The following is a 24,277-nucleotide window of genomic DNA, read 5'->3' as shown; positions in this document are numbered from 1 at the left end:
GGTGAAGACAGGATATTAGAGCTGGAAAAGGAATTAGAAAATGTGAATTGGAATATCATCGGTTTGGCTGAAACAAGAAGAAGAAATGAATCACTTATAAGTTTATCAAGTGGAAATCTGCTGTACACCAATGGAAACAGTGAAAGGAGTGAAGGTGGAGTTGGGCTTCTGGTCCATAAAGATTTTAAAAACAACATTTTGGAATTCAAAAGTACATCATCAAGGGTGTCAAGACTAATACTCAAGATTTCTAAGAGGTACAAGCTAAAGATTATAATGATTTATGCACCAACATCGAGCCATGATGATGAAGGGGTTGAAGAAATGTACACCAAAATTGAGTCTTCTAGATGAGCAGAAAACCCACTACACTATTATAATGGGGGACTTCAATGCTAAGGTTGGAAAAAGGCAAAACAGTGCAGAAAGAGGAACTATAGGAAATTTTGGAATTGGTGAAAGAAATAAAAAAGGTGAAAGACTTGTGGAATTTGCAGAATCTCAAGGACTGTCAGTAATGAACACTTTTTTTCAAGAAAAGGGTGAACAGAAAGTGGACATGGAAAAGTCCAAATGGATTAACAACTAATGAAATCGACTTCATCCTCACTAACAGAAGATATATTGTGAATGATGTTACCATCCTGAATAAGGTAAATGTTGGAAGTGATCACAGAATGGTAAGATGTACACTTGATATAGATGTTGGAAAGGAAAGGAAAAAACTGACTCGAGTAAATAATACAAAGGTCTTTGAGATAACAGAGGAGGAGAAAAAGCAGTATGTACTGGAACTTAAAAACAAATTTGAGCTTCTGCAGACTGCTGAGGACCAAGATATCGACGAGGAATATTACAACTTTCTGAAAGTGATAAAGCCCAAGAAACCTATAGGGAAACAGAAATCCAAAGAAGAAAAAATTAGTCAAGAAACACTTGTCATGATGAACCGAAGACGACAAATGAAGAGCGAGAAAAACACTGACAGGGAGAAAATTGAGTATACTGAGTTATGCAAAGCCATTAGAAAGAGATTCAGAGAGGACATAAGAAGATTTAACACAAGAAAAGTAGAACAAGCATTAAGGGAAAACAAAGCATTTAAATCAGCAGCCATGGGCAGTAATACAGAAAGACAAATGATACTGAAACTGAAGAATAGCGATGGTGTACTTATAAACAGCAGAGAAGGCATAATTCAAATAGCAGAAGACTACTATAGAGAATTATACAAGGAGCGAGGGAATGATACCAGCAGTGGGGAAGATGGATTGCAAAGTAGCAACACATACGACATACCCGATATTCTTCCTGATGAGGTAGAACATGCATTGAAGAAAATGAAGAATCGGAAAGCCCCGGGGGAAGATGAAGTTACTGTAGAGTTTTTAAAATTGGGAGGAAGAGACATAATACAAAAACTGGCAAGGCTCTTCACAAAGTGCATTCGAAAAGGTGTGACGCCTAAGCAGTGGAATAATGCAATCATAGTTTTGCTGCATAAGAAAGGAGATAAATCAGAAATTGGAAATTATAGACCAATTAGCTTGTTATCCAACATCTACAAGTTGTTCACAAGGGTCATTACTAACAGATTAGAAAGAATACTTGATGAGAATCAACCGAAAGAGCAAGCTGGCTTTAGGACAGGATTCTCAACTATGGATCACCTTCACGTAATATCACAGCTAATGGAGAAAGCAAATGAATATAAAACACCATTATGCCTGGCATTTGTGGATTATGAAAAGGCATTTGACTCCATACAGCATAAGGCAATGTTTTGGGTACTGGAAAGACAAGGCATAGATACCCCATATATTATGATTTTGAAGAAAATATATGAGAGTGCTACCTCCTTTATTAGACTAGACTAGACAAAGACAGTAGCAAATTTAAAATCGAGAAAGGAGTTCGACAAGGAGACAATATCTCCGAAGCTGTTTACTGCACCTCTTGAGGAAGCTTTCAGAAGATTATACTGGTCGCAGAAAGGAGTCAGTGTGAACGGAGAGTACCTAAACCATTTACGATTTGCAGATGACATTGTGATTATAAGCCACGATCCCAAAGAATTAGAGGAAAATCTTAATCAGTTATGCACAGTTAGTAAGGATTTTGGACTAAAGATGAATATGGCTAAAACAAAAGTAATGATGAACAAGTATGCCACAGAAAGGGAAATAATGATTGAAGGAGCAGTAATTGAAAAAGGTGGAGTCATATACTTATCTGGGACAAGTTATTAGCTGTAATAATGATAAATGGCTGGAAGTCAAGAGAAGAATAAATTTTGGATGGATAGCATTCAGGAAATATAGTCATATACTGAAGAGCAATATCTCAGTTTGTCTGAAACGTAAAATAATGAACCAATGTATACTCCCCACCATGACTTATGGAAGTGAAACTTGGGCACTCACCAAAAGAATGGAAGAGAAGCTGAGAACTACACAGCGAAGAATGGAATGAATTATATTGGGAATCAGACTGTTAGATAAGAAGAGAAACACGTGCATAAGGCAGCAAACTCAAGTAAAGGACATTCTTATCAAAACTAAAGAACTAAAATGGTCTTGGGCAGTACACATAGCTCGAAGACATGACAGATGGACTAAGAAAATAGCAGAATGGTACCCAAGAGGAGCTAGAAGAAATCCTGGAAGACAAAGGCGGAGATGGATAGATGAAATTCATGAGTTTTTGGGTAGTAAATGGATGGCCAGTGCTCAAAACAGAAGGAACTGGAAAGTTGCTGGAGAGGCCTTCATCCTGCAGTGGATTGAAAATGGCTGATGATGATGAAGACCATATTTGGAATACTGTGTTAAAGTATGGAGACCTCATGTGAAAAAAGACATTGAACTTCTTGAAAGGATCTGAAGATAGGCAACTCAAATGGTGAGATCAGCAGAAGGATGACCGTATGACAAAAGACTCCAATTATGTGGGCTATAGAGCTTGGCAACCAGGCATCTAAGAGGTGAACTGATTGAGGTTCATAAGGCTCTGAGAGGGATTAGAAAAACAAGTGAAGGGGAATTCCCACTGTTATAAAAAATTTCAAAACTAGGGTTCATAAATCCAGGTTATAGAGGTTGAAGTTTAGATTGAATTAGTAGTAGTAGTAGTAGTGGCACTTGATGCAAGAAAGCAAGTGTAGCTTATGCAGCATCAGCCAAAAAAAAAAAAAAAAAAAAAAAAAATATCACACCATACCCTCCAAATGCCTGTCCAGTTCCTCCTTAAATTTATTTAACCTATCAACTTCCACAACGACAGATGGAAGTTTGTTCCAGCAATTAACCACCCGCTGGCTAAAGGCAAATTTCCGCACATCTATTCTACATCTATCCTTTCTTAATTTGAACTTATGTCCCCGTAGGTTCGTATTCTGAACAAGTGGGAGGATCCCATCAGAATTCAGCGTGCTCAACCCATTCAAGGCCTTATAGACCTCAATCAGATCACCGCGCAGGTGCCTAGTCTCCAGCCACTGCAATTTGCAGAACTTAAGCCTCTCTTGGTAAGAGGATCCTTTCATTCCCCTCACCAATCGTGTTGCTCTTCTCTGTACACGCTCAAGCAAATCTACATCCTTCCTAAAATGAGGCCTCCAGACCTGTACGCAGTACTCAAGGCGTGGCCTGACCATTGCCTTATACAGAGGGACAATCACCTCCTTTTCCCTGCTAGCAAAATTCCTATATATCATTGACAAAACCCCATGACCTGCCCTAGCAGCCTGTCTACATTGCTCAGAAAACTTCATATCTGACTGCACAATTACTCCCAGGTCTTTTTCATTTTCTACCACCTTAAGTGTAGTACCACACAGTTGGTACGTTTTTCTGGGGTTACTTCTACCCATATGCAGTACTTTGCATTTGTCAAGGTTAAACTTCAGTTGCCACTTCTTAGCCCATCTGCCCAAATTATCTAGATCCTGTTGCAGTAGCACACTGCCATTACTGTCATTAACAACCCTGCCAACCTTCGTGTCATCTGCAAACTTCGACATTAAGCCTGATATACCTTCATCAATATCATTGATAAATATACAAAACAACAGTGGACCCAACACCGAACCCTGTGGGACTCCACTAATAACATTAGTCCACGAAGAGCAGCACCCATTGATTACCACCCTCTGTCTTCTCCCACTTAACCATCCTTTTATCCATTGTAGCAACTTACCCTTAATACCATTCTGCTCTAATTTGTACAGTAGTCTTCCATGCGCAACAGTGTCAAAAGCTTTCCTGAAATCCAAGTATATGATATCAAAATTATTTTTTGCATCCAGTTCCTTTGTGACCACATCATAATAACCAATCAAATTTGTCAGACAAGACTTTCCCTTAACAAACCCATGCTGTGTCTGAATTATTGCTGCAGTCTTGTCTAGATGATCCTGCAATGCATCTTTAACCAGTGACTCCATTATTTACCCGGAACAGAAGTTAAACTAACTGGTCTGTAATTACTCGTGTCACCCTTCGAACCTCCTTTGTGAATTGGGGATACATTTGCACATCTCCAGTCCGTGGGAACCTCCCCTGAATCCAAGGATGCTCTCATAATTATGGCTAAGGGTTTGCTTAGTTGCTTTCCCGCCTCCTTTAATATAACTGGATAGATCCCATCCACCCCAGGTGCCTTTCTTATGTTTAACTTCAACAATTTTTCCTCCACTTTGCTCTCAGTTATTACAAAATCATTAAGCGCACTGCTACAATTTGATAACCTTCTTCCATTTTCAAACTGTAATAATTCCTCACGTGTGAATGTAGATGCAAAATACTCATTCAGTTTGTTTGCTATCTGAGCAGGATCATCAACAGTCGAACCATCGATGTTAAGTGGACCAATCAGATTCATCCCCTTCCTTTTAGAGTTTATATAAGTAAAGAAATCCTTGCTGTTTTTCTTAGCATCTTTTGCCAAATTGTAGGAGGTTTTCTTTTAGCTAGCAAGTCATTGATTGCTGGTACAAATTACCCTTGCAGGTAGTTGAGGCTGACAGTTTGAATATATATATATATATATATATATTAAAAGATCAACTGGATTATTACCTGTGTGAGGAGGGAAGCGTATAATTTGTATTTTCTTTATCTACTTGGGGTTTTTTTTTTTTTTTTGGATGGTGCAGCAAAAGTCTGTGGTTTCCGTGCACTATATGGCAAATACTATTACTATATACTTTGTATATATGCAAATGCATGTGAAAAGGGAAAGGGCACATCATATGGTATTGAGTGAACTTCAAAATTTGTAATATAGTAGTAGTAGTAGTAGTCGCATGTGATGCAAGAAAGAAATTGAAAGAGCTTATGCAGCATCAGCCAAAAAAAAAAAAACCACACCATTCCCTCCAAATGCCTGTCCAGTTCCTCCTTAAATTTATTCAACCTATCAACTTCCACAACAGATGGAAGTTTGTTCCAGCAATTAACCACCCGCTGGCTAAAGGCAAATTTCCACACATCTATTCTACATCTGTCTTTTCTTAATTTGAATTTATGCCCCCTTAGGTTCGTAATCTGAACAAGTGGAAGGATCCCATCAGAATTCAGCGTGCTCAACCCATTTAAGGCCTTATACACCTCAATCAGATCACCGCGCAGGTGCCTAGTCTCCAACCTCTGCAATTTGCAGAACGTAAGCCTCTCTTGGTAAGAGGATCCCTTCATTCCCCTCACCAATCTTGTTACCCTTCTCTGTACACGCTCAAGTAAATCTACATCCTTCCTAAAATGAGGCCTCCAGACCTGTACGCAGTACTCAAGGCGTGGCCTGACCATTGCCTTATACAGAGGGACAATCACCTCCTTCTCCCTGCTAGCAAAATTCCTATATATCATTGACAAAACCCCATGACCTGCCCTGGCAGCCTGTCTGCATTGCTCAGAAAACTTCATATCTGACTGCACAATTACTCCCCGGTCTTTTTCATTTTCTACCACCATAAGCGTAGTACCACACAGTTGGTACGTTTCTCTGGGGTTACTTCTACCCATATGCAGTACTTTGCATTTGTCGAGGTTAAACTTCAGTTGCCATTTCTTAGCCCATGTGCCCAAATTATCTAGATCCTGTTGCAGTAGCACACTGCCATTACTGTCATTAACAACCCTGCCAACCTTTGTATCATCTGCAAACTTGGACATTAGGCCTGATATACCTTCATCAATATCATTGATAAATATACAAAACAACAGTGGACCTAACACCGAACCCTGTGGGACTCCACTAATAACATTAGTCCACGAAGAGCAGCACCCATTGATTACCACCCTCTGTCTTCTCCCATCCTTTTATCCATTGTAGCAACTTACCCTTAATACCATTCTGCTCAAATTTGTACAATAGACTTTCATGCACAACAGTGTCAAAAGCTTTCCTGAAATCCAATCCAAATATATGATATCAAAATTATTTTTTGCATCCAGTTCCTTTGTAACCACATCATAATATCCTATCAAATTTGTCAGACAAGACTTTCCCTTAACAAACCCATGGTGTGTCTGAATTATTGCTGCAGTCTTGTCTAGATGATCCTGCAATGCATCTTTAATCAGTGACTCCATTATTTTACCCGGAACAGAAGTTAAACTAACTGGTCTGTAATTACTCGTGTCACCCTTCGATCCCCCTTTGTGAATTGGGGATACATTTGCACATCTCCAATCCGTGGGAACCTCTCCTGAGTCCAAGGATGCTCTCATAATTATGGCTAAGGGTTTGCTTAGTTGCTTTGCCACCTCCTTTAATATAACTGGATAGATCCCATCCACCCCAGGTGCTTTTCTTATGTTTAACTTCAACAATTTCTCCTCCACTTTGCTTTCAGTTATTACAAAATCATTAAGTATCCTGCTACAATTTGGTAACCTGCCATTTTCAAACCTTAATAATTCCTTATGTGTGAATGTAGATGCAAAATACTCATTCAGTTTGTTTGCTATCTGAGCAGGATCATCAACAGTCGAACCATCGATGTTAAGTGGACCAATCAGATTCATCCCCTTCCTTTTAGAGTTTATATACGTAAAGAAATCCTTGCTGTTTTTCTTAGCATCTTTTGCCAAGGATTTCTCGTAATCTGCCTTCACCTGCCTAACCTCCTTTGTGACCTGATTGCAGACCAGCTTATATCTGCCATAGGCTTCTGAGTCGCTTGATAATTTATTTGCATCCCATGCATTTTTCTTCTCTGTTACGAGTCTCATTAGTTCATTAGATAACCATTTAGGCCTAAACCTTGAACAATATTTCTTAATAGGTATTAAACTTTTAGTAGCATCGACAATTAATTCCTTGAATGCTTAGAATTTACTGTTGGTAACATCGTCAGTTGATCCCACTGTACAGAGTTTAAAAACTGTCGGATAAAAACTGTCGGAGACCACTTTATTTTATTTTATAATATGTTTTAATTTAAGTTTAGATCAACAAACAGTACTTTAATATATTCAATGATGGTAAAGCTTTCAACAAAGAAAAAAGTCTGAAGTCTGTCCAGCCATCGTGCAAAAAACTCAAGTTACATAATAAGGTGAAAATACTAATATTTGCCTTGCCTGTTAAATTCATATAAGGTTAACTTCCCAAAGTGGCTGATATCAATGAAACTCATGCTGTGATACTGAATGATCAACTGATAATTAAACCATGAAAATTTAGCTTTTATCTCTATGTTGAATTAAGTATAAATGATAAATTACCACTTTACTGAAACAACATAAATTGAAAAAACTAAAAGATGATAAATTACCAGTCATTCCCGATCTTATGACCATCATGTGAACAAAACTTGATAAGATATGTTCATTTGAAAACAGTCTTCAAATACAGTATTTATTTTCTGCCTGATCAAATAAAAATGGATAAATGCTGTTGATAGGTTCACATCCATACTAAGAATCCATCATACTGTACCTTTGCCAAAAGTTCTGCCAATCCTGATAATGACCACAGTGATTCAAAAACACTTTAACATCACAAATGGCACACACCATGCATTTAGTTTATAGTGAAATTTAAAAATTTTAATGAATAAATTAAAATTACTTCCCTAAATGGAATTGGCCTTGAGTATTTTGTTGAAAATCTGATTTTAGCTAGATTTATTGCTACCTGAAAAAGGCCGAGAAGCACTGCTATGGGATAACAACTGTCATAATTATTACGTTTCATTTGAAACAGATCACATTTTTTATTCCATTATGGCAAAAAAATGGAAAAAAGTACATTTTAGATGTACTTTTTTTCAGTTTTCCTATTTAGATATATATTTTTGAGCCATTTTATTTTTATATATTTATTTATTATGTATATTTTTTTTATTCAGATACATTATGCTAAAGCGACCACTCTTAGTAAGTAGATTTCAGCAGTTCCTGTTTATATGTCTCTTAGTTTTCTTCTTAGGATTTTGCTGTTTTATTTCTGTGTTAGTGAATTTTGACTTTTGTAATGAATCATGCTGTCGTCACATACATAATGTCATACTGCAAAGTCCACAACATATTTTACCAAATATTGTCCTCAGAGATGACAAAATACAGAAAAACTCAGTTATACTTATTGTGGGAGTTTTCACTAGCCCAAATAATCTAAAGAGGAGAGATGCAATTAGAAGAACTTGGTTTATTAATGAAAATAACCCTCATATTATTCAGTATTTTATAATTGGTACTGCTGGCTTGGAAAAAGACAAGGTTAATGATTTAGAAACAGAAAAAACAAGTTATGGAGATTTGCTTCTGTTGCCATCAGTTAAAGACAGATATGAAGAACTAACTGAAAAGCTTCTAGCTACATTAGTATGGCTGAATATTAATGTTAAATTTGATTTTTTTCTTAAAGCTGATGATGATACATTTGTGCGTTTGGATACACTGTATGAAGAACTTTCTATGAAACCATCAAAACGTTTATATTGGGGATTTTTTGATGGTAGAGCAAGGGTGAAAACAACAGGACCATGGGCAGAAAGAGAGTGGATACTATGTGATACATATCTTCCTCATGCAAGAGGTGGGGGTTATGTTATTACATCTGATCTTGTGCACTATGTATCCCGAAATTCTGACTTTTTAAAGAAATACAGAAGTGAAGATATATCCCTTGGTGCATGGTTAGCTCCAGTTGACGTTGAAAGACTCCATGATCCCAGGTTCGATACAGAATATCAATCACGTGGATGTTTTAATTCTTATCTTGTTACTCATAAGCAGAATGTGGACCAAATGAAGGAAAAGTATTTTAATTTAAAAGTTAAAGGTAAACTGTGTTCAAAAGAGTTCAGGACTAGATATTCATATGTGTATAATTGGAAAACTGCACCATCAAACTGCTGTAATCGTAATGATACAAGCATCCCATAAAATACTGCTTTTGTTATGTTAACCAAATTGGCACTAAAAATTGTGCATTAAACTTGGACTTCCTTGCATAGTCTGATTAATAATATAAACAAATACATTTTTATATAAAATGGATAATAGATAATTAGACTCTTCCATTTTCTGATGTCAAAATGCTATGAATTATATATATTACGAGATTAAAACTGAAAAACAGTGTCCATATTCAGTTATTTCATCTGTTTAATGTTTATCAAAAGTTATTATTAATACAATTCCAATTAGCATTTGCCTAGTGATTCAATTTCAGCTGAAACATCTCATTGCCATTAATTGAATAAAATAAAATAAAAACAGGTTTTTAGTTTGTTCTTAACACAATTTAGGATGTCTGCTAATGCTTGTTTTTATATGAATTACCATAGTCTTTTTTTTTTTTTTTTTTTTTTATTGGCTGTGTAAAAAATCCAGCAGGCCTTTGGTTAAATGGAAATCCCCATTTAGAAAGGTCCATTTTTAACATGTTTAAATACCAGCACTAATGGTAGGAACTTACTGAGGTCTTTCTACATAGGACTAGGGTAGCCAGATTCAGGAAGAGGTGTAGTATTTTGTCTCATTTTTTTTTTTTTTTTTTTATTTCATTGCTCAAACAGAAAAACTAGCCTTGCATCAAATGGTGCAAGATTGTTCCGAAAATCAACCCCCCCCCCCCCGGTTAAAGGCAAATTTCTACACATCCAACCTGCGACCATCTTTCCTCAGTTTCAATTTATGCCCCTTCGTGTGTAGTCTGAGCATGAGGAATGATTCCATCAGTATTGAGCTTAATCCAATCTCCTCACTGGTGCCTAGTCTTCAAATGCAGCAGTTTGCCAAACCTTTCTTGGTGAGAGAACTCTTTTGCTTCCCACACCAATCTTGTTGCTCTTTTCTGCACCCATTCCAACAGATCCACATCGATCCTAAAATGAAGCTTCCAGACCTGTATGCAGAACTCAAGATGTAGCCTAACCACTGCCTTATACAATGGGATATCACCTTCCTATCCCTGGTAAAATTCCTTTATATCATTGACTAAACCCCATGGGCTGTCTTGGTAGCCTGAGTATGCACAGCTCAGAGAATGTTACATTTAACTATTCAGTTACCCCAAGTCTTTATCATTCTCCACTGCCCTGAGTGTGGTACCACACAGCTGTTACATTAACCTGAGATTATGGAGTACCTTGCATTTGTCAATATTAAATGTCAGTTGCCACTTCTCATCCCATCTAGCCAATTTGTCTAGATCTTGTTGCAATAGCATGCCCTGATTATTGTGATTAATGCAATAGTCCCCTACGGCTCAATACTGAACTCTAGGAGAATCCACTAATAATATTAGTGGATTCTCCTAAAGTACTGTATACAGGCCTGGGGCCTCATTTCAAGAAGGATGTAGAGCTGCTGGAAAGAGTACAGAGAAGGGCAACAAGAGTAGTGAATGGAACAAAGGGGTGCTCTTACGAAGAAAGGCTTAAGTTTTGCAAATTACAGTGTCTGGAGACTAGGCACCAGCGAGGTGATCTGATAGAGGTGTATAAAGCCTTGAATGGTTTGAGCATGCTCAATGCTGATGGGATTCTTCCTCTCGCTCAGAATAATCACCTGAGAGGGCATGAATTCAAATTGAGGAATGTCAGATGTAGGATAGACGTGCGGAAATTTGCCTTTAGCCAGCGGGTGGTTGGTTGGTGGAACAGACTTCCATCCTTTGTCGTGGAAGTTGATAGCCTAAATAAGTTTAAGGCTCAGCTGGACAGGTATTTCGAATGAACAGAGGGGTGAAGTGGAAGTGGTTATTTTTTTTTATTTATTTATTTATTTTATTTTTTTGGCTGATGCTGCATAAGCTTGCTTTCTTGCATCAAATGCCTCTACTAATGCTAATAACAGAGGTTCTTGCTGTGAAAAAGGTGTCAGCACAATGGTCCCAAAGTTGTTTAGCTGATCAAAAATGTACAAGAGTTGTCAATGAACATTTGCATCATTTTCAAGCAGATCCAGCCAATTTCCTTTCAAGGTTTCTGACCGTGGATGAGGTGTAGGTCCATCACTTTCAGCCAAAGACAAGCAGCAATCCAAACAATGGAAACACAGCTCTTCTCCTCTCCTCATCCATAGAAATCCAAATCGATTCCTTCTGCTGTCAAGGTGATGGCAATGGTGTTTGCAAAGCTGACGGAGTTTTGGTAGTGGATTACCTTCAGAAAGGCCAGACTGTTACCAGAGTATATTACGCAGACCTTGTGAGGCATTTGCATGAAAACATCAAAGAAAACTCAGCAAAGGAATCTTGTACTTCCAAGACCACACACCTGCTCACAAGTCTGCCACTACCATAGCTACACTGCATGAGTACTGCTTTGAAATCTTAGACCACCCCCATATTCACCAGATTTAGCACCATCAGGCTTTCATCTATTTCCTCTTTAAAAAAAATATCTGGCTGGTATCCATTTTCCCACTGGCAGTGATGTCACTGCTGCAGTGGTTGCATTCCTGGAACCCCAAGAGAAAAAAAAACTTTCTTTGCAGCTGGAATCAATGCGTTGCAGAATTGTTACAAAAGTGTATCGACTCCAAAGGGGACTATGTTGAAGCAACGTGTTACCAGAAGCCTCAAATAAACCCTTCACACTCAGCACACAAACTATTCAAATGCACCTCACAAATAAAAAATAACTTTTCTTTTGTCTGAGCAATGGCTCTGCATTTTGATGATAATGTTTTTGTTACTGAAATGTATTTACATGTAAATACTCCATTTGCAGTTAAAGGCAAATTTTATAGAGCTCTTTTGCTTTCCCTTTACATATAGATAAGCCTTTTGCAGTTTTATAGCAACTAAAAAGGAAAAATCAATTTTCTTACACATATAAGTGGTTTTTAAATTCATATGCTTCTGCTTTTTGATGGTAAATGAAAGAGTGGTAGCTTGTGACACAATGCTGAAGCCACAGAATACCAACAAAATTATAGTGCATCACTTCCAGTTATACCTTGGATTTTGCCCCAAAAAAATGATGGATGTATAATGAAAACCCAGCATGTGTGTTTTTTTTTTTTTTTTAAATTGGCATGGGGAGTAAATGTTCTTCTTATAGACTGTGTAAACAATATAAGGTATTTAGCCATTAAAGTTAAAAGAATCGCACATTCCATGCTCTCCACACATTATATCCATATGCCAGTAAAGTCCTAATAAATGCACCTTATAATGTAAAATACAATTCTTTTTTTGATAAATGGCATAAAGAATTAATACTTGAATTTGAACTGAAATCATGTCTCAGAGCAGAAAAGCAAAAGACTCAAGGTATTGAGAGTGCTGTGGCTCAGGGGAGAACTGAGGGGAGTGGTTGACTTCTGAACCACAGCCTTATGAAATGTACTGCTTATTTGATGTTTGTGGACTATCAGGAACAGGGCATGATATTGTCAAGGGTCTTTGTGTGTGCTCCATGTAAAGAGGGTGTTATGCACCAACTCTTAACGCCTTCAGCGTTGGTCTTAGCATTGTTATGGGCCTTAATGAGCGCTTCAGGAACAGAATGAATGCCCTCGATTTAAAGGATTTAAATTAGGGGGCCCATCAAGCTCTCAGCTGCACACATCAACACAAGAGCTTGTACTTGATCATCAGGAAAACAGCAGCAATCCCCCCAAGGCATAATGCACTGGTTGGTCCCACAGGAGCTAGTTGTCAGGGAAACAAAATATATTGTGCAAAAAGGATAGGTGGAATAGGAACAGGGTATGTCTGCCAGGGGTAAAGGTTTATGACATTGCAGAGCAGATATCTTTTAAGGGCACAAAAGGTGGTGATGTACACGTTGGCACTAATGACATCAAGAGTATGGGATCTCTGGTCTTATTTAACAAACACAAATCAATGTTGAAAAAAGTTGTGAGTTAGGGTTAAATTTGGAAGTGTCTGCAATTTTTCCCAGACACAATAGGAGGGAGTATATACATGATGAGAGCCTTGTCAGTCAATCCAGCCTGAAGAGATTGTGCGAGGTTTGTTGCATATAATTTTTCCCAGCATGGTCTGTGCTTGTTAACAGGACAGACTGTTTCTACAGGGATGGGATACACTTAAATAGAAAGGGTGCAAGAATATTTGCTGATGCTATCAAGGCAGTGTTAGGTGGGTTGGAAAACTGCTAACTTAGGGGGATGCACAGACTAATAGATTAACAATTGCTGCAGGCAGAGGTGAAAGCGATTCTTGCCCTGCTTCTATTTGAATGAGCAGCAGCCTGGAAAGCAAGATTCTGGGGATTTCAAGAACTGCTGGGAGTCATCACAGACTCCCAGCAGTTCTTAGTTACACTAACACAGTCCATGTATTTACTTGTCTTCACAGACAAGTAAATACATGGACTGTGTTAGTGTAACTAAGAGTAAGAACAGGTTTATGTATACTTGCATGTATACCATTGCTAAGAGTATAGTAAATAAATTTGATGAATTTAAAGTGTAGGTGAAGACATCAAAGGAGGATATTGTTGGGATATCAGAGACATGGTGTCACACAGAATTTGGGAAGTACAATGTGTACAGGAAGGACAGACAGGATAAGAAGGATAGTTAAGAAACATTAAATCTAAGGGCAGTGCATCCAGTTAACATGGGTGGCCAATGCAATGTTGAGTCGGTTTGGCATAACATAAGCTCTAGAAAAGCAAAATTGAGGGAAGGAGTCTGTTATATGCCCAAAGACTGTGAGTATAATGAACAACTGTACAGAGAAATGGAGTGGGCCTGTAAATCAGAATTAGCATTAGTTGAGGCATATGATGCAAGAAAGGAAGCTTATAGAGCGTCAGCCAAAAAAAAAAAAAAAACCCCTTCCCATTTCACCCATCCGGTCACTCCAGATGTTTGTCTAGGGCTTAAATTTATTTAAGCTATCAACTTCCACAGCAACAGATGGAAGTGTATTCCAGCAATCAACCACCCGCTGGCTAAAGGCAAACTTCCGCACATTAGTTCTACAACTGTCTTTCCTCAGTTTGAATTTATACCCCCTCAGCTGAGCCTGCTCAAACTTTTCAAGGCCTTATACACCTCAATCAGATCACCTTGCAGGTTCCTAGTCTCCAGATGCTGCAACTTGCAGAACTTCAGCCTTTCTCTGTAAGAGCACCCCTTTGTTCCTCTCACCAACCTTGTTGCCGTTCTCTGTACTTGTTCTAGCAACTCTACATCCTTCCTAAAATGAGGCCTACAGACCTGTATGCAGTACTCAAGGTGTAGCCTGACCAATGCCTTATACAAAGGTATAATCATATCCAACTGCACAATTACCACCAGGTCTTTTTCATTCTCCACCTCCGTGTGTGTAGTACCACCCAGTTGGTATGTTTTTCTTGGGTTACTGCTACCCATATGCAGTATTTTGCATTTATCAATGTTAAACTTCATTTGCCACTTCTCAGCCCATCTACCTAACATTTCTAGATCCTGTTACAGTAGCATACTGTTTTTTACTATCATTAACAACCCTGCCAACCTTTGTATCATCTGCAAACTTGAACATTAAACTTGATATACCTTCATTGATATCATTAATAAATACACAAAACAACGAGCCCAGCACCAAACTCTGGGGTACTCCACTAATAACATTAGTCCATGTAGAGCAGTGTCCATTGATTACCACTCTCTGCCACTCAACCATCCCTTTATCCATTGCAGCAACTTGCCCTTAATGCCATACCACTCCAATTTGTACAGCAGCCTTTCATGTGCAATAGTACCAAAAGCTTTCCAGAAATCCAAGTATATGATATCAAAATAATTTTTTGCATCCATTTCCTTTGTGACCACATCGTAGCATCCAGTCAAATTGGTCAGACAAGACCACCCTTTGAGAAACCCATGCTGTGTCTTAACTATTACTACAGTCTTGTTTAGAGGATCCTGCAGTGCTTCTTTAACCAGTGATTCCATTATTTTCCCCGGAACACGAGTTAAACCAACTGGTCTGTAATTACTTGTGTCACCCTTCGATCCCCTTTGTGAATTGGGGATACATTTGCACACCTCCAGTCCATGAGGACTACCCCTGAGTTCAAGGAAGCTCTCGTAATTATGGCTAAGGGTTTGTTTACTTCCTTTGCTGCCTCTAATATAACTGGATAGATCCCGTCCACCCCAAGTGCCTTCCTTATGTTTAACTTCAACAATTTCTCCTCCACTTTGTTCTCAGTTATTACAAAATCACTTAGCTCCCTGTTAGCATTTGATAAACTTCTGGCACTCCCCTCATTGAATAACTCCTCATATCCTCATGTGTGAATGAAGATGCAAAATACTCATTCATTTTATTCGGCTACCTGAGCATGATCATCTATAGTCAACTCATCTATGTTAAATGGTCCAATCTGATTCATCCCTTTCCTTCTAGAGTTTACATAAGTGAAGAACTCTTTGTATCCTTTGCCAAAGATTTCTTGTAATCTGCCTTCGCCTGCCTAACCTCCGTTGTGACTTGATTACAGACTAGTTTATACCTGCCGTAGGCTTCTGTGTCACCTGATACTTTATATGCATCCCATACATTTTTCTTCTCTGCCACAAGTCTCATTAATTCATCTGACATCCATTTAGGCCTAAACCTTAAACAGTATTTCTTAGTTGGAATGAAAAGCCTAGTAGCCTCCAAAATTAAGCCATTCAAGGCGTCCGATTTAGAATTCAACGTTGATCATCAGTCGATCCCATTGTACAGAATTTAAAAACTGTCTGAAACCTCTGCGGTCACCTTTACGAAAGCAAAAGCCATTCCCTTTAGCCTTGATGGTAGTTACATCTTTTAGTAATTGGCTAGTTTCGAATCTGATGGGCTTCCCACATCAGAACATTGTGATCACTGTCAGCCAAAATGCATGGGATGCATATAAATTATCAAGCGACTCAGAAGCCTATGGCAGATATAAGCTAGTCTGTAATCAGGCGAAGGCAGATTACGAGAAATCCTTGGCAAAAGATGCTTAAAAAAAACAGAAAGGATTTCTATACTTATATAAACTCTAAAAGGAAGGGGATGAATCTGATTGGTCTACTTGACGTCGATGGTTCGACTGTTGATGATTCTACTCAGATAGCAAACAAACTGAATGAGTATTTTGCATCTACATTCACACATGAGGAATTATTAAGGTTTGAAAATGGCAGAAGGTTATCAAATTGTAGCAGGATACTTAATGATTTTGTAATAACTGAGAGCAAAGTGGAGGAGAAATTGTTGAAGTTAAACATAAGAAAAGCACCTAGGGTGGATGGGATATATCCAGTTATATTAAAGGAGGTGGCAAAGCAACTAAGCGAACCCTTAGCCATAATTATGAGAGCATCCTTGGACTCAGGGGAGGTTCCCACGGACTGGAGATGTGCAAATGTATCCCCAATTCACAAAGGGGGATCGAAGGGTGACACGAATAATTACAGACCAGTTAGTTTAACTTCTGTTCCGGGTAAAATAATGGAGTCACTGATTAAAGATGCATTACAGGATCATCTAGACAAGACTGCAGCAATAATTCACACACATCAATAGTTTGTTAAGGGAAAGAATTGTCTGACAAATTTGATTGGATATTATGATGTGGTTACAAAGGAACTGGATGCAAAAAATAATTTTGATATCATCTATTTGGATTTCAGGAAAGCTTTTGACACTGTTGCGTGTGGAAGACTATTGTAAAAATTTGAGCAGAATGGTATTAAGGGTAAGTTGCTGCAATGGATAAAAGGATGGTTAAGTGGGAGAAGACAGAGGGTGGTAATCAATGGGTGCTGCTCTTCGTGGACTAATGTTATTAGTGGAGTCCCACAGGGTTCGGTGTTGGGTCCACTGTTGTTTTGTATATTTATCAATGATATTGAAGGCATATCAGGCTTAATGTCGAAGTTTGCAGATGATACAAAGGTTGGCAGGGTTGTTAATGACAGTAATGGCAGTGTGCTACTGCAACAGGATCATATATAATTTGGGCAGATGGGCTAAGAAGTGGCAACTGAAGTTTAACCTTGACAAATGCAAAGTACTGCATATGATTAGAAGTAACCCCAGAGAAACGTACCAACTGTGTGGTACTACACTTAAGGTGGTAGAAAATGAAAAAGACCTGGGAGTAATTGTGCAGTCAGATATGAAGTTTTCTGAGCAATGCAGACAGGGCAGGTCATGGGGTTTTGTCAATGATATATAGGAATTTTGCTAGCAGGGAAAAGGAGGTGATTGTCCCTCTGTATAAGGCAATGGTCAGGCCATGCCTTGAGTACTGCGTACAGGTCTGGAGGCCTCATTTTAGGAGGGATGTAGATTTGCTTGAGCGTGTACAGAGAAGGGCAACAAGATTGGTGAGGGGAATGAAAGGATCCTCTAACCAAGAGAGGCTTAAGTTCTGCAAATTGCAGTGGCTGGAGACTAGGCACCTGCGCGGTGATCTGATTGAGTTGAATGGGTTGAGCATGCTGAATTCTGATAGGATCCTTCCACTTGTTCAGATTACGAACCTAAGGGGGCATAAATTCAAATTAAGAAAGGACAGATGTAGAATAGATGTGCGGAAATTTGCCTTTAGCCAGCGGGTGGTTAATTGCTGGAACAAACTTCCATCTGTCGTTGTGAAAGTTGATAGGTTGAATAAATTTAAGGAGGAACTGGACAGGCATTTGGAGGGAATTGTTTGATTTTTTTTTTTTTTTTTTTTTTTGGCTGATGCGGCATAAGCTCATACACTTGCTTTCTTGCATCACATGCCTCTATTACTACTACCCAGTGGTTCTTTATTCTGCAGATTTTTAATGAATGAATAATCACTGCTGATAATCAGATCAAGATTATTACTCCCTCTGATTGCCTCTCTAACATGTTGCTGTAGAAAACAGTCATCCAATAAATCCACAAAAGTCTTGCTAGTGTGTGTGACCAACCCACTAGTTCCAGTCAATATCTGGAAAGTTAAAATCCCCCATTATGAGACTTGCTGATTTACTGGCTCACTATTTCTCTGCACAAGTGCTCATCAGCTTCATTAGGCATATAACACACACCTCATTTTTCCTTTCCCAGTGCTTATTTCACACCAAACAGACTCAACACTGCATTGTCCACCAACATCAATTGGATGCACTTTCTTAGATTTTGTGTTTCTTAACTAACAGCCTAACTCCTCCTCCCTTCCTGTCCTGTCTATCCTTTCTGTACACATTGTACTCCCCAAATTCCAATTCTGCACTGCATATATCTGTGTGACCCCACATCTCTGATATCCCAACAATATCTGCCTTTGATGTCTTGACTAGCACTTCAAGCTCATCAAATTTATTAACTATACTCCTTGCATTGGTGTACATGCAAGTATACATGCTCCTGTCCCTACTCTTGGTTACCCTAACACAGCCCATGTATTTACTTGTTCCACTACGACTCCCAAAAGTCACGGAAATCTCCATTACCTTGCGTTCCAGGCTGCTGCTCATTCTAATCGGAGCAGTGCAAGAATCACTTTTGCCTCTGCCTGTGGTTACTGTTAAACTTTAGTCTGTATATCCACCCGCCAAGCTAGCAGTTTTCCAATCCGGCAAGACTCTTGGCACCTCTGTAGCCAGGTAAGGAGGAGCAGCAGTGTGTAGCACACGCTTCTTGATTAGACCAAGGTTCAAGCCCGTGACCACCAAATACGGAGGATGCTGAAAGGTCAGGGAATGACCACCACATATTCCCGGAGCAACATGGCCTTAGTTGCTAATGCTTCTAAAAACCAAATAACAATAACAACAACCGGCAAGACTTCAAAAAATGATTATAAAAGGTGTGATGCCTAAGGAGTGGAATAATGCAATCATAGTTTTTCTGCATAAGAAAGAAAATAAATCAGAAAATGGAAATTATAGACCAATTAGCTTGTTATCCCACATCTACAAGTTGTTCACAAGGGTCATTACTAACAGATTAGAAAAAATACTTGATGAGAATCAACTGAAAGAGCAAGTTGGCTTTAGGACAGGATTCTCAACTATGGATCACCTTCACGTAATATCACAGCTAATGGAGAATGCAAATGAATATAAAGCACCATTATGCCTGCCATTTGAGGATTATGAAATGACATTTGACTCCATACAGTAAGGCAATGTTTCGGGCAGTGAAAAGACAAGACATAGATACCCCATATATTGTGATTTTGAAGAAAATATATGAGAGTGCTACCTCCTTTATTAGACTAGACAAAGACAGTAGCAAAAATTTAAAATTTAGAAAGGAGTTCGACAAGGAGACAATATCTCTGAAGCTGTTTACTGCTGCCCTTTCAGAAGATTAGACTGGTCGCAGAAAGGAGTTAATGTGAGTGGAGAGTACTTAAACCATTTACAATTTGCAGAGACATTGTGGTCATACGTCACAATCCCAAAGAATTAGAGGAAAATCTTAATCAGTTATGCAGAATTAGTTAAGGATTTTGGACTAAAGATGAATATGGCTAAAACAAAAGTAATGATGAACAAGTACGCCACAGAAAGAGATAAAATGATTGAAGGAGCAGTAATTGAAAAGGTGGAGTCATATACTTATCTGGGACAAGTCATTAGCTGTAACAATGATCAATGGCTGGAAGTGAAGAGAATAAATTTTGGATGGATAGCATTCAGAAAATATAGTCACATACTGAGGAGCAATACCCCAATTTGTCTGAAACGTAAAATAATGAACCAGTGTATACTTCCCACCATGACTCATGGAAGTGAAACTTGGGCACTCAACAAAAGAATGGAAGAGAAGCTACACTGTTAGTACTGTTAGATAAGAAGAGAAACACATCGATTAGGCAACAAACTCAAGTAAAGGACATTCTTATCAAAACTAAAGAACTAAAATGGTCTTGGGCAGGACATATAGCTCGAAGACATGATGACAGATGGACTAAGAAAATAACAGAATGGTATCCAAGAGGAGCCAGAAGAAAACCTGGAATACAACGACGGAGAGGGACAGATGAAATTCATGAGTTTGTGGGTAGTAAATGGATGGCCATTGCACAAAACAGAAGGAACTGGAAAGTTGCCAGAGAGGCCTTCATCCTGCAGTGGATTGAAAATGGCGATGATGATGAATTCAGCCTTTAGACCAAGGCATTCAAGTGCATGTACAGGGATGTATTTCTGCGGAAAATGCTAAACTCTTGCAACAAAGCTACAGGGATAAGAGAATTTCAGAAAGCATTTAATGTTAAAGATGCACTTTGGAGTGCAACAATGTACCCAAGGATACTTTGATAAATGGCTGGCATAAACTATGGCCATGTACCTTATTTCTTGACGGTGATGATGAACCTGATATTTGTGGTTTTCCTATGTCTGATGAGTAAGAAATAGTTAAGAATTTATTGGAATACGCAAAAGGTTTGTCATGTGAAGTAGCCAAGTCACTTGATGAAGGGACTATATAAGAGTGTATAAACATTGATGGTGATGCTCCAATTGTGCTCCAACTCACTGATAGTGAAATTGTAGATATGGTAATGAATGCTGATAAGAACAAATCAGATGAGAGTGATGATGACAATGGTGATGACAGTGCATTGAAAGAACAAGAGAAAGTTTTTATAGATAGATGCATCAGCCTGACTGGGGAACTGATTCTGCGAATGGAGCAAAAGAGCTTCATCAGTGAGCAGCATATAATGCAGATGTATAAAATACAAGAGGTTTTCATTAAAGAAAAACCAAAGTATATGAAACAGAATCTGCAGGACATATTTCCAAAGATCAACCAGGAACTTTCAAATGAAGTTCAGCCTGAGCCTCAACCTTTCAATACCTGTGCTTCTTCTCTTCCTGTATCTGACACCCCAGATGTTGAACTGTCTTCAGATGAAGATTAGTGGATTAATATTGATTAAACAGACCCCGCTTTAGAAGTGTATTATTTGTATCTGATATATACAATTTCTTTCTTTACTTTTCATTGTTTATTTTAAGTTTATATTAAGCCTTGGTCCAGAAATCCGGGTCACCTCCAGTCCCAAGCTTGCTGGATAAATGGTCCGGTACCTGTACCAATACACTATTCATATAAATTAATGAAATAAGTTATTAATTAGCTATTCAGTATTCTTTTTAAAATATTTCCTGGTTCAATCAATTCTGATAAATTACCTTAAATGTTCTTTTGGAAATCGGTACAATCGATCTCCAGATTTATCGCACACAAAACACTTGTTTCTGTGCATGATGTCAGCATCAAAATAATAGAAAAAAAAAAAAAAAAAAACACACAATTATAATAGTAAAAAAAAAAAAACCTATGTAAAACAAAATTGCTACGTTCAACGAACACTAGAACTTAGAAGAAAGGAGCAACCACGTATTATTTATTAGCTGTTCAGTTTTTTTTTTTTTTTTTTTAACATTTCCTGGTTCTATCAATTCTGATAAATTACCTTAAATGTTCTTTCGGAAATCGGTACAATAGCACTTCACATTTATCGCATACGAACGCTTATTCCTGTGCATGACAGCAGATAAGTATAATAACAGAAAAAATGCACAAATAATTATAACAATAGTTAAAAAAAAAAAAAAAAAAAAAAAAAAAAGCTACGTAAATCAAAATTTCTACGTTCAACGAACACTAGACCTCGAGATACAGAAGCAACCACATAGTAGCAACTTTATTAGCGTTGAGCATGCGCGTTAGAAGCGTTCAGAACTGAATGATTACGAACACATGCTCATTATTATTATTAGGTATATGGTGCAAGGAAACCTGAGGCTTATGCTGCACCAGCCAAAAAACAAAAATTCCTGAGCCACCCTGAGAGAGAGAGATATATCCAGCTCAGGACCCTGGGCGTGCCATGCCCATACTCACCAGATGTGAGCCCCTGGGGTGTCATAACTTTTTTGGATCATAGAATTCGAACCACAACGTTTTTGCAATACTTTTGAAACCTCCTGTACATTATTAGCTGGATTCACAAATCGAGGTGATACAGGCGCGCATCCAAGATTTTGAGAAAATTTATTTTAAAATTACATAAGAATTACTTCTCTTCGAAACTCTCCAACTCCGACACTTTTTATTACGCACGGTTTAAAATTATTAAATTATATACTCTTCATTAAAATTCAATTAAATGTATTCAACTCCCTAAGCTCACGAATGACTAGACACCCGCGGGAACTTAGCTGAAGGCCCCAACCCGACCCCAGACCTATCCAATTCACCACATAACCTCGAGAAATTGAAGACATTGTGTCAAAATTATAATAAACGTCATTAAAATTCACAAATATCTTAAAACATGTAGGAATTAAATTCTGTTTAATTCCTACTACTAATAATAATTCCTATCACTAACAAAAGTAGTTTTTAGACTAATATTCATCATCGTATTTTAAGATATTCATGAATTTTAATGACGTTGATTATAATTTCTTTAACTAAATTAAATATACATGGAAAATAACTGATTAAAACAGCATTAAAATTTATCTTGATAAATTATGCGCCAATGAGATATTGCCGCCTATAAATTGAGCTTCATTTTATGATGGAAACTACGCACCATATATAAATCCAAAAATATTCGATCGTGGATTTTGTAATCAATATTCCATTAGAATATTTCTTTAACCCAGGAAGCTTTTGCCTTCATTTAAAGTGATTGATCAAAATTTTATTCAAACATTTATCAGCCATTTGTGTATTAAAATATACCTGTTCTTGCATGAATTCATTATATAAATATGGTTTTAAACCTTTTGCTAACAGGAAAAGGTTTAAAACAATATCTATATAAGCAATGGCGTAACCACAGTTTGTCGGAGTTGGAGAGTTTCGAAGAGGGGTGATCCTATGTATAAAGATTGAGGTAACGCTTGTGTAATTTTAAAATCTTATTTAAACATAGGACATATTGAGCCATTGATGCTCTTGGTTTTATTATTATTATTATTAGCCATATGGTGCAAGGAAGCCTGAGACTTATGCTGCACCAGCCAAAAAAAATTTCTGAGTTACCCTGTGTGTGTGTGTGTGTGTGTGTGTGTGTGTGTGTGTGTGAGAGAGAGAGAGAGAGAGAGAGAGAGAGAGAGAGAGAGAGAGAGAGAGAGAGAGAGAGAGAGAGAGAAGGAAATCACCAAGAAAGAGAAGAATGATGATATCCAGCTGAGGACCCTGGGTGTGCCAAGCCCATACTTTATTATTATTTATTTTTTGATCAAGTTGCTTAGCAAGAAGCTGAAGCCCAGCAATATCTCTCCCCCCCCCCCACACAAACACCACGACCACAGGTGAACTGAGACAATAGGCGTAACAAAGCAGATAAGAAAGAGGAGCTCTCCTTTTCAAGGGAATGTGTCACATTATTTATTTACTAAAAAATTTAAGACATGAGATAAATATATAATGGTCATAACGCATCGTAACATCCTGACTGATCTTTCCTCATACTTCTTACGTACGTAATTTGTAAATATCCCCAAACTTCCATCTGTGGTTGTGGAAGTTGATAGGTTAAATAAATTTAAGGAGGAACTGGACAGGCAATTGGAGGGTATGGTGTGATTTTTTTTTTTTTTTTTTTTTTTGGCTGATGCTGCATAAGCTCCTACACTGCTTTCTTGCATCAAGTGCCACTACTACTACTACTACTACTATTGTGTGCAGTTTGCTAACCTGCACAAATTGCATGAAATTTTCATGCAATATTTTTCTGAACTATTAAGTCAAAATCAATGGGAAGTTTACGATTTCAGCTTTACAATTTGCCTCTCAACTGCCTTCTTTTAAACTTTTTTAAAGAAAGTTGAACGTTGCAAAAATTATGTAAGGTAAG

At 37.9% G+C, this 24,277-nt stretch overlaps 1 protein-coding gene across 1 annotated transcript; it reads left to right on the top strand.

The window, feature by feature from the left end:
• The first annotated feature begins 8,363 nt into the window (after nucleotides 1-8,363).
• Nucleotides 8,364-9,395, top strand: LOC150085196 (beta-1,3-galactosyltransferase 6-like). Its single transcript, XM_090373863.1, has one exon. It carries the CDS (start codon nucleotides 8,364-8,366, stop codon nucleotides 9,393-9,395), a length of 1,032 nt encoding a protein of 343 aa, XP_090229989.1.
• The last annotated feature ends 14,882 nt before the right edge of the window (nucleotides 9,396-24,277 follow it).

Source organism: Mastigoproctus giganteus, chromosome 5, assembly GCF_048544385.1.
Source record: "Mastigoproctus giganteus isolate SK-2022 chromosome 5, ASM4854438v1, whole genome shotgun sequence".
NCBI lineage: Eukaryota > Metazoa > Arthropoda > Arachnida > Uropygi > Thelyphonidae > Mastigoproctus > Mastigoproctus giganteus.
The sequence above is the reverse complement of the archived record's forward strand: the minus strand, read 5'-3'. Positions and strand labels throughout refer to the sequence as shown.